Source organism: Myiozetetes cayanensis, unplaced genomic scaffold (genome assembly GCF_022539395.1).
Source record: "Myiozetetes cayanensis isolate MyiCay16 unplaced genomic scaffold, myiCay2020 scf2-11, whole genome shotgun sequence".
Taxonomy (NCBI): Eukaryota; Metazoa; Chordata; class Aves; order Passeriformes; family Tyrannidae; genus Myiozetetes; species Myiozetetes cayanensis.
In genome coordinates, this window is record NW_026087411.1 from 79372063 (window position 1) to 79384003 (window position 11941).

The 11941-nt window shown below is 40.4% G+C and overlaps 1 protein-coding gene across 1 annotated transcript; it reads left to right on the forward strand.

The window, feature by feature from the left end:
- Positions 1–3067: 3067 nt before the first annotated feature.
- On the forward strand, positions 3068–11081 carry CGA (glycoprotein hormones, alpha polypeptide). The gene is made up of 4 exons (XM_050316640.1): positions 3068–3159; positions 8076–8182; positions 9124–9308; positions 10736–11081. Exons 2-4 carry the CDS (start codon positions 8083–8085, stop codon positions 10811–10813), a joined length of 363 nt encoding a protein of 120 aa, XP_050172597.1. The 5' UTR covers positions 3068–3159; positions 8076–8082; the 3' UTR covers positions 10814–11081.
- The last annotated feature ends 860 nt before the right edge of the window (positions 11082–11941 follow it).

Consider the following 11941-nt stretch of genomic DNA (forward strand, 5'->3'; position numbering starts at 1 on the left):
AGTAATTAAAAAAAAACCATGTAGATGTGCTCTCTACTGTCTTTTCTCTGGGGTAAGATATAGCAAACCTTGTATTGCGCTTATTAAAAGTAGGTAGATTTTGTTAAATAGTGCTAATCTGTGACAACACTTGGAGGGTGTTTTTCTGTTTATTAATTGAGTAGATTTATTTTAAATAGAAGTGTTTGTTTCCTGTAGCAAGGAAGCCCTTTCCCAGTCCCTTACTGACAGTGCTGGGTGTCAGCACTGAGTGGCAAAGCATAAAAGCTTTCCTTTAGCGAGGAAGAGGCAGCATCAAGAAGCAGCCTGCAGATAAGCAGATATCGCTAAGTAGGGAAGTAGGACAGATACCCCGAGACAGCATCTGGCAGAGCAAGGGAAGAGACATGAACTCTCCTTTCCAGAGAAAGCCAGAGAAGGAACTGTAGGGACCCAGCTCCTAGAAAAGTGCAGAAAGTTCTGAAATTCCATAATATTTAGGTGCTGAGCTCATGATGATTTCAGTTTAACAAGTGCTATATATAGTTTCACTTATGTTCCTTAATAGAGTCCCAGTCCAATTTTGGAACACAGTGGCCTCAAAGAAACTAGAAAATTTTAGTAGTTTCTTGATATTTCCAACACAGAGTGGCAAAATACTAATCTTGGCAAAGCATTTTTGGTAGTCCATTTTGGTGTATATACTTACCTATATGTTCATCCATACACTTGTATAGTCTTATAAAATCATAATAGCAGTGTGGCAAAAAAACCTGCGAGAGTATCGCTAAGTGATTTAAGAATACCTTTTTTAATAAACTGTCCCCCACCAAAAGAGTGAGCCACATTCTCTCATTTCTCATTCAGTCACACATTAAGACAGATTTGACCAAGTATTTTTAGTTGGAGATTTGGAGCGGCTAAAGTAAGAAATCCTCTTAATAAAAATAGGAGCTTTTTTTAAACTATCTTTTATACCAGTGTAATTCCATTGACTTCACAAGATTTATTCCTCATATATTCTGATAGAGAAAGAGTACTGGGTTGTGGGGACTTTTATTTTCCTCCTTCACTATGTGGGTAACACTGTCACTGTGCTGGAGTCCTTCCAATGAAATAAATATTTTCTATAGCTTTTGCTTTTTGTTTGTTCATGTTATGCTACAATATATAGGTAAATAAGTAGCAAATATGAATATATAATACAATAATTATTGTTTTCCCAATTATGAAGATAGTCTTCTAGTTTCTGTGAAGCGTCAGAAGTCATCCTGTGTTTTCTGTTAGACTGGGAGCTGGAGTGAATATGTAATGGGCAGGACAGAAGCACTTTGTAAACTTCAGCCATTTTCTTCAAATGACAAACATTAAGCTTTGGTCTTCCAGGGGAACATTTCTCAGTAAACTATGTTTACCAATAGCTTTCAAATTTCAGTGGTATGCTTTTGCTCTTAAATTAAGCAAGATTTGTAGGGAGAGAGACTTTTTTTTTTTTTTATTTCTCTTTTATTGGACCAGTACATATTGTTCAAAACAGTGGAAAAGATTACAGAGGCAGAAATCCATCTTCAGTTGTGAGAGAGAAGCCAATTTCAAGCCAAGTATAGGCTGGGGACAATTGTTTTGGGTTTAACTTTGTTACAATGGTCAGTTGAACAAATGGAAGAGAAAAAGGTGTCTGACACCTTGAAGCAGATAAGGTTGTTAATGAAGACAGGGGTGATAATGTTCCTATAAATATATCTGAAATCGCTAACACAGTCTGGGGGTGTTGCTGTTACTTAAAAGAAAATCGAGGCAAGGGAGAAGAAAACTGAACAGCAGAAATCTGCAGAGGTGTGATTCACCAAATCCAACTATACAATAAACATTTTGTAAGAGACTGTTTTGCAAATCAAAGCCTCATTTTCGCAGGAACACAAGAAGCTCTAGGGGGCCTCTTTCAATATTGCATCTCCAACAGTGCGTGACACAAACCAGGTGCTTGAAAGGTAATTTTAAGCCTTTGGATGCTTAGGAATTTTTTGAAGCTATAAAACATTTGTACATTTCTATGGGTAGGACAGTGGGCAGTCCAAGGTACTTATCCTGGACTCTCAGTGATGAGAAATAGATGCACCAGAGTGCATAATTAGGGTTTAGGCAGTTAACTTCTGCAGTGAACTTCTGACATATGAAGAGAATCTCCTTCAAGTCTCCAGGCTTTGAAAACACAATAGGACCTTGAGCACCAACCCAGGGCAGTCTGCTTTGCCAGGGGCTATTCCCAATAGGTATTTGGATGTTCGCCTCGCCTTTGAGGATGGAAAGGAAAATGTTGAATGGATGCAAGCCCTGCTGTGCGCTTGGTCTCGGTGCCTCAAGGCAAAGCGGAACCCATCTTATTTAGCCAGAATTGACACAGACTGTCACTTGAAACTGTGGACTTCCAAGTCCCTAAGCCTTAGAAATCTCACCTTGGTGCAGTTTTCAGAAGTGCCTCCATTGCATTAACTTTATTCTAAAAACAAGATAAGATCTTGCCAGAAATCTTACCTTTACAGATTGGGATCCTACTGTGTTTATCCATGCATTCATTTTCTGGACATTAAATTCAAATGGAGATTATTTTTCTAAATGTTTGTATAGGTCACTGTTGCTCTTTATTTTTTATTCTCTGCTAAAATATTGCCATTGGTACAGATGTAGTTTATGTTGGGTTTTTTTGGAAGAGGGTTTTAGTATTATTCTCCAGTTTAATAAGAAGTGCTAGGAAACCTTAGTAATTTGTCCTTTCTTAAAAGTAAGATTCTTTTTACTGAAAACTGCACCCAAAAATAATGGATGTTCAGTGTTTGAGTTCCCCAGCAAACTCATACAGCACTGAGTTTGTGCTCTCAATCTGACCTTTGTTTCATTATATAAGAAAAAAAATAATCTTTATGAAAGTCAGGTTGAAGATAAGATCAGCATGGTGGGCTGGTAATTACATAAAGTGATGTTCAGTCATTAGAGAAAATGTACAGTTGATCCAATGGCTTAGATGTGGGCGAGGAATATGATCTGGCTTTTACTGGTATAAAAGAAAGATGCAACTTTTTCATACACCAGTTTTGGGAACTTACATCCAAGAGTCGAGGACAGCTCAACTTCAAACACCATCCTGCAGCTGCTCTGATTTATTCCTGTTAAACAAGGGAGGTAATATATTTTTGTTATTACTGTTAAAGGGGAACGGTTGCATATTTTTTCACTTTATTTCCCCTTCTCTCCATTTCATTCTCTTTCCCTTCTCCTTCCCTTCTGTCAAAGTTTTTACTTTGAAAATTAATTTAAAGGTTACTTTGGAACTAAAACATCGGTGCTTGGAACTAAACTAGTTTTGTAAGTAAAAGAAAATGAGGTTCTAGAACTGGCTTGTAGCTAAATGTTAATAATGTGTGATTTCTGTTTGGATCCAATAGTTTTTTGTTAGTAACTTTGTGTTTTTCTCCTGCTCAGTGTTGTTGCTGTCAAATATTACACAACCTGTGGTAATAGCACACCTTTTAGAATCTTTAAATTTCCAGTCATGATCAAATATGTTAAGAGAAGGGAAAGAAAGATGTTAGTGAAGATTCTTCAGCCTTCAACAGTTCTCAAGCAGGTTACTGTGTGCATGATAGGGGGCTGCAGGTGAAGTTATAGCGGTTGTAGTTCACTGTTGCTGTGACACAGCTGTACCTTATGGCCAAGCATCCCAGAAAGAAAGCACAATGTGTAGAGTGTTTAATCGCTGTTGGGTATGGCAGCACCACTGTCACCCTACAGAAAAATACACAGGGACATCCCAAGTTTATGCTGAACTCATTAGGTTATTGCATACAATCAGTACAAAGGATGGCCCTTGAACAGAGCTTGCTACCATGTCCGTGTGAGGACATGGCCCACAGAGTTAGACAAGTGATTCTGGTCCAGTGGAGCTTCACATGAATGTAAAGCACCCACACATACCTGAGCAGAAGACTGTTTGCAAATACAGGTGATTTGCTTGTCTTTTCGATGGTAACTGATAACATGATCACTTATTTACAGGAAAAGACAAGGTAAGGTATTGAATATAATGAGATGAGACTTTAACTACTGGGAAAGACTTAAAATTACCATCTTTCCAAAGAGCTGCTGAAATTCATGCATTATATAGTGTTGCAGTAGCTTAAGAAAGATAATATTTAATAGAACAAAGTAAAAGCTTCCTTTGATTTGATGGTGAGATGAAGTGAGCAGTGTAGACACTAACTGGGTTTAACCACATGGACACAGTCAGAAAACCAAGTAAGACCATCAGGCAAAACAGCTATTGCATTGGAAAAGTAGAAAAGATCACATCTGCGGTTTATTGACAGGTCTCTTTGGTGGTTTTGTATGAGCCTGACAGTCTGACTCAATAGAGGAAGTGCAAAACTGCAATTTCAATTCCCCTTTTGGTTAACGCAATATAAAAAACTTCCCCCTGGGATTCCCTCAAACTCTTACAGTGTACCAAATTATAGCATTATGTGTTCTTAGAAAAATAAGGATGAAGGATGCCACTGTGCCTTCAGCAAAGAGCATGAAATCACAGGATAATTGTTCCAGAATTGTGGCTGGCATCCTACTGGAGTCACTGGAGCATCCAGTCTATCAAAAGACTCAGGATGATGTAGAAATAGGTTGGTAGGAAAAGGCTGTCTGTCTCCTGCTGGTGCATGACACACTCCAGCTGGCTTCTTGTACTCTGGGGAAGGTCCCCATGGATGGAGCAGGGCTTAACATTAAACTGTGGAATTGTGTCCCAATGCAGGCAAATCTGCCAGCAATCACACCCTCTCTATGCTGCTGGAAAGAGCACATGCAGAGAGCAACCTGAAAAAAAAGCCTTATTTGCTGGAGTGAGGGATCCAGCCAATCCATTCATCCATCCATAGATGCTGTGGAGCTCAGTGCAGTTCTCAAACATTTGGCAGGACCATAGGAGGTTGTGGATCTAAACTGTGAAAGGATCACCTTCCTCCTGCAGACACAGCTTACTCGTGTTGAGAGCTGGTAGCTGCTTCTCAAGAACCTGACAGCCATGTTCAATGCTTTCACGGGGCTGCAGTGTTAATGGCATCCCACTTCCTTTGCCATCCATGGACAGGTGTAGTCAGAAGACTACTTCTTGTATTTATAGGTTTTTTTAGTAAAAGCCCAAGCAGAGATAACTACAGGCTGCATGCAGCCTCCATGCATACCTACATTGAACTGGCTTTTTGATATGTCTTCCAAATGCTTATTTCCAGTGCTTCCACAATTGTTGCAAATGTTTTTTCTTCATGATTGTCATTGTCTGCTTTTAATTCCTTTATCCTTTGTTTTCTGCCAGCATGAACTCACTCACTGGGCAGGTGGGAGGGAAGAAGCGAAGTCACTTGTACCCAGCACACAGCCTTGCCACCTGTTAACTGCAACCTTATTGTCTCTTAGCCATTCTGTTTAGCTGGGCTTCAGATCATTCTCTTTCCTCCATTTTTTTTATGTCTTATTTAGAAAGATGCTTGTTTCCACTGCCTTCATTCATTGCACTGGAAAGCATTGCACATCAACCTGGCTCATAAACTGTTTCTTTCCACTTTGCTAACCCCAGTCAGGTAGGGATCATGCTCTTTTCATCCTGCCTTTGGTCTCAGCCTCATATGCCTGGGCAACATCTTTTTCTGATTACTGCAAAGATGGAGCTTTCTTTCATTTTTTTCCTGGTTTCAAAGGTTCCTCGTAGGGCTTGTGCTCCGCTGCCTTCTAAAGTGCTGCCTTTGAGGACTGCATTGTATGTCTGTCTAATCAATGAAGCAAGACCCGACGACCTGTGCGTAGCAGCCCCACATCCCCATATATCTCTGGGAATTTGTGCAGTGATAGAGCATCACTCTGCTGATCAATACTCTCTCTGTACACATCCCAGTGCTCCAGGTTCACTCTCAGATAATGACACCGGGCAAGTGGCTTCACTCCCTGAACAACCTCAGATTTGCCTCTCCCTCCAGATCTGAGCAGGCATTATTTGAACATTTGCATCATTGTGACAGTCCTTGCAGGGATTTTGCTGGGTATGTGCAAAATCTTCAGAGAAATAAAATCTGCAAAGAAATACATTAGCTCTAGGTGAAAGCTCTCTTCATTTAATTATACTTGATTTTCTACCATCTTTCCTGGTTAGTGTTGGCAATGCCTTCTCTCCTCAGTATAGCATGTTGAAATAACCTCTACAGCATATCTCTAGATTGATTTCTGTGTTGGTGGCATTATTGTGCTTCTCATTGCAACGTCACTTTTAGAGATATTTGGGGCCACAATTTGATCTGTCCCTGGGAAAATTTATCATGGAGTAGGAGCATTGGCTGGCCGTTTGGAAGAAGAGAGGCTCTTAAGCAGTTAAGGATTAAAGGGGGGTGTGTGTGGTGGTGGTGGGTGGTGGGGGGATTGAGTTTTTTTTTTGTTTGCTAAGCACAATAGCTTTCATTATCTAAAATGTATGTATCAGTGTTGTCAGCTTGGGGTCTTATCCCACACGTCAGTCATTAGCACATCATGCTCTTCTGTGTCAGTTTCAGTCTTTTAAAATCAAGGGATGAGGTGGTCTATGCAGGCACAGAAGAAACTGTTCAAAAGATCCAGCTGGAAGAATCTGGAGGAACACGTGACAGTTCAGGCACAGCCCAAGCAAGTTATGGGCTAGCTCCAGGCACAGCCTGGGGTGGTAACTGCAGAGGAGGTGAGATCTGCATGATCAGATAATATTTCTGAGAGGGCAGGTAAATAGTTTGGTGATTAGAAGCTGCTTCAGATTCTGCATGGAGTGCTTGGCTGAATCCAGTAAGGAAGAACTGGGGCCGGTGAACCAGGCTTTGCTGCACATTCACAGCCAAGCACCCACTCTTGAGGGTGAAGGTGAGCAGTGCTTGGCCCAGAATTCATCACAGGATTAGCTGCAAGGGCCTGGAAAGGCCTCATGTTGAAATGTGCTCTGTGTCTCAGCAATAAAAAGATTCTGAAACTCAGTCCTCCAAGGTAAGGCTGTCCCTGGCCCACCAGGTTGGGCAAAGGAGCACTGCTATCTCTCTCACCTGCACAGAATGCCCCAACTTGGTAATTTATTACTCTAGGATCCTTTCTAAAGCTCTTTCATCTGTGGACCCAATTATTTCACTGTAAGTAATTAATTTTTAAAGGAAGGACTCAGGTGTAAGCTTTAGAAGAAAATAATTTTTAAGGGGGAAATTCTTCAAATCAGTAAAATCCCACTCACGCATGGTGGGATGAAGGAGAGAATCAGAAGAGTAAATGTGAGAGAACTCATGGGTTGAGATAAAGGCGGTTCAGTCAATAAAGCAAAAGCCACGCACACAGGCAAGGCAAAACAAGGAATACATTCACCACTTCCCATGGGCAGGCAGGAAAGGAAAGCAGGGCTCCATCACATGTGATGGTGACTTGGGAAGGTAAAAGCTTCACTCCGAATGTTCCTTCCCTCCCCTGTTCTTCCCCCAGCTTTATATGCTGAGCAGAACCCCATATGGTATGGGATATCCCTTGGGTCAGTTGGGACCAGCTGTCCTGTCTGTGTCTCCTCCCAAATCCCTGTGCACCCCCAGCCTTCTTACTGGTGGGGTGCCATGAGAAGCAGAAAAGGCCTTGATGCTGTGCAAGCACTGCTCAGCAATAATGAAAACATCCCTTTATTATCCAAAGTTTTCAAAAAAAATCCAGAACATATCCCCACACTAGCTACTATGAAGAAAATTAACCCAGTCAAAACCAGCACACCAGTCTATCATAAATATTAGACAGTTATGACATTTGAAGTTTTGATGCTGTGGCTTATGTTACTACTCAGAAAAAAAGGAATCATTAGGGCCAGGAAGAGAAGCACATTTTTGTTATTGTGATTAGGTAAATTTTCTGAGCCTATAAAATGCTCATCAGTATACTGCATCTTCAGTTTTCAATCCTGGTTCTAAATTGTCTCTGTTACTTGCAGTGAAAGCTGTACCATTGTATAGCCTAGAAACTGGTACTGTACCCAGCTCAAAATGGTCCTTCAAAAATGTTTGTATTTCCAGGCAGATCATGGATTGCTACAGGAAGTATGCAGCTGTCACATTGACCATTTTGTCTGTATTTCTACAACTTCTTCATACTTTCCCAGACGGAGAATTTCTCATGCAGGGTAAGCTGCTGTCAGCCTTCAGAAATAGGACAATTATTCACAAAGAGTATTAATTAAATTTTCACATATTTTATGAATGTGGTCATAAATCTTATAATTCAGTTCCATTTATTGACAATGAAGGTATAACAAATCAAGATAATTTCACTGCGAGTATGCTTCCTATTTCTTTTCTAAGGTCAAGGATGTCCCAGATTACCATGCCCTCGTGATGACGAAGGTGACCTTAATCCTTGAAACACTATCAAATAGAAACATTTGGTTTCTTGTGTTCTTGTGATCTAAATGACAATGCATCATCAGGAACAGCAGAACCATAGCTTCTCGTCATAATATACAGGATATTTTTCCTCTTTACAACCCAGAATATGGGATGTAGGCGGTCTAGTATTCTATGAAAGATGCATATTAGAAAGATTGTAGGGGTATTTTGGTGGTTGAACGTTTTTTTCCAGTTAGCCTCTAACGGAATATAGAAAAATGTGATCTACAAAAATCTTGGGATCACCAAACATTTTAAAAACTCTCAATAACAGAATCTTGCCTGAAAACAGTCCAAGTCTAAGAAGCACTACAAATCCTGCTGTTCCTATTTAGCTATCTATAGCTTGTAGAAAGTTTTCTAGGGACAGCTAGTGCTGTAGACATACAAACAAACCTATACAATTGTCAACAAAATTGAAAAGAAAACCAAAAAAGATACAGTAATACTTGTGCTTTACCTAGAAAGCCACAGTCTAGTTTTACAGCTTGTGCATATTGCAGAGATGAAGAACCCTAAAGAGGAAAGCTTTGCTGTCTGTGCTTTTCTGTTATGCAGACGTTAAGAAGAAGAATGTGGCCAGTGCTTCCTCTTATTGCCTGCACTTTCCCTTTTTTTTTGAAAATGAAAATACAGCTGGAGACCAACTAAAAGTCTCTTCCTTATATTTTTATGGCAGGTTGTCCAGAGTGCAAGCTAGGGGAGAACAGATTCTTTTCCAAGCCAGGAGCACCCATCTACCAGTGCACTGGGTGCTGTTTCTCCCGTGCCTATCCCACTCCGATGAGGTCCAAGAAGACCATGCTTGTTCCAAAGAACATTACATCAGAAGCAACGTGCTGTGTAGCAAAGGCTTTTACCAAGGTGAGGGCATGAATGAGATCTGCTTAAGCTTCTTTCAGGATGATGAATTAAGCTGAATCAGTGAATAGAGAAGAATATGATTTTGCTGGAGGACACTTGAGAACTATTTGAGGGAAGAATTTTTGGCATTTATATCCTTCGTGCCTTGGTCCTTTCTTTTTCTCTAAAGAGGAAATTAAAACATCAACCAGTAGTGAATCTGATATTCAATTGGGATGTGGAAATTGGTGCAGTGCCACTGGCTTCAGCAAAACTGTTTGGTCTCATGACACCAGTAGTTCTGGTAGTGGACTTGCCCCCTAATTTTCAATTCTTCTGGATGTGCACCCTCCTCTTAAATGCTATGCAGTGTGTATTTGATTTTAATAAGTCAATTGTTTTGCTTCTTTCCTGCATAGGCAGAAGTTCCCTGGAAAGGTGTCTGGTCAATACTATCAATTACATATATGGGAATGAGGGACCAAAACCATCTGTGCTCATTAGGTTAATTGATATTGTGGTTTGCTTTTAATATTATAACCAAGAGGGAACTGTGAATGTGTGCAACTACTTGGACCTTTAACAGTCTCATCTGGAAGGTTCATTTAAAGAGAGATTCTCCTAAACCTGATTATTTTGGGAGTGATTCTGCTCCAAGTGACGAAACCTTAAATTTAATGTAATAAATGGTGAGCTTATTGAAACAAGCTAAGGTGTCTATCCTACGGTGACCAGAATCCAGCTCATTGTGCCAAATACTCACAGACTTGGTGCATTTGAGATACCTTAGGTTCCTGAAGTCATATGTGTATGGCTGGCAGACCAGAGCTTCTAGAGTGACACTTCTAGCGTGACACAGGTTTGGTGAGATCCCCTCAGACCTCTCAAATGGCAACTGACAGCTCAGTGTGTGCAGCTGAAGAGAGTGCTGGGTGATGAGAGCCCAGACACCTACACCTGGACCCATCCTGGCTCTTCATCTGAGGAGAACATAGATCTTATTCTAGATCAACAACATTATACTTGCCCTGAAGCAGCAACTAGAATTTGTTTGTGAGTAAATATAAAGACTGTGGGTTTGGTCTTCATTTTTATAATCCCCATGTGAAGTATTTTGAGGACACTTCCTGATTTTTCATAAGTGGGTTACTTGACACTTTTTGAAAATCAGCCACTTTAAGAAATGTCCAAATTAAGGGCACCAAATTATGTCACTATGCATGTCATGACTGAAACGCTTCTTTTTACAGCTCCAAAACACTGATGGTGCAGTTTTATAGGTAGGTGTTTATTATTATAGGAGGTCATTCTAGTACACATACCCTAAAAAGCCTATGTACCTTGTGGTTAGGAAAAAGGTTTCAGACATCTTTTACTTGAGAATTCTGCTTTTACCATGTAGCTAATCCTAATTATTTGTTTTATGTGTGTGTTTTCTTTTTTTTAAGATTACCCTTAAGGACAATGTGAAGATAGAAAACCATACAGATTGTCACTGCAGTACCTGCTACTATCATAAATCCTAAAGCCTGTCCCTATGTCAATGATCAAGGACAACGGTGAACAGAATGTTTGTTTTTCAGCTTTTATAGCACCACTGTGTAAAATCTTATGTTTTCTGGTCAAGACACAGGCTAGACCTTTGGATAAGATAGATGGCTATTTCATTTCCTCTTTACTTCTTCATGCATTTACCTAAGTCTAATTATTTCCATTAAGGATAAAATACAGCACTTGCATGACAACCAAAGACTTTTATCTTTTTTTAAAATAAACTGTCAGGTTAATCATCAATGTTTATTGAGGAAAAATGGTGATTTAATAGCTTAATGCACACATAAAAGAAAAGATTCTGCTACAATTAATTCCTAGATTTTTGTGGGAGGGGAGAGGGGTGGAAGGAGGAAGGGAGGGATGGGAAAGTGGACCACAGAATATGTACTCGGAATACATGAACTTATTATCATCATAAACTTGTTCAGTTGTAGTGGGTTGGATCAGGGTCTCTGGAGGAACAGCTTGCAGGTCTGGAGACTGCCCATGGGAACTGAAGGGGATTAATTCCCTTGCTCTTCTTCCTAATTTCAGCCTTGCTATGGTCACTGGCTGCAAGGGTTTAAATATACTGACTCAAAAAACCTCAGATATATTTGTGGGGGATTTCCCTGCAGTAGAAGCTGTGAGGATAGCAGTAAGACCTAATGGGATAGGGGAGATTTCCTGGGATGAGGCTATGAGGGTGGCTGGTCTGTCCCGGTCTATGGCCATGGCTGATAGCTGTGCTAATGCCAGATGACTGAAGTAGTTTAGACAGGCCCCACAGGGCTAGGCTGTGATGGGGCACTTGAGGAGCCAACAATTGTTAGGACCTAATGATTGTTTAAATCCATCATTCATCCACCTTTTTGTCTGGAGTGCAAATTCAGTGCTATTTTCTAAGAATACAATTATGGCATTTCCTGTAGAAGAAAAGACTTTTCATAGATAGAGGAGATGAAGTCCTTAGAGAAGCATCATTCAAGGTATGTCCAGTAAACCCTGTTAGCCTGATCTCCATGCCTTTAACCCTCTAATTCAGTCTCTCTCCCCTGGGAAACACTGATCCCATGTTCTAGCTTCACTGTGCAGTGTGCCCGTTCCTGGGAGATGTTTTG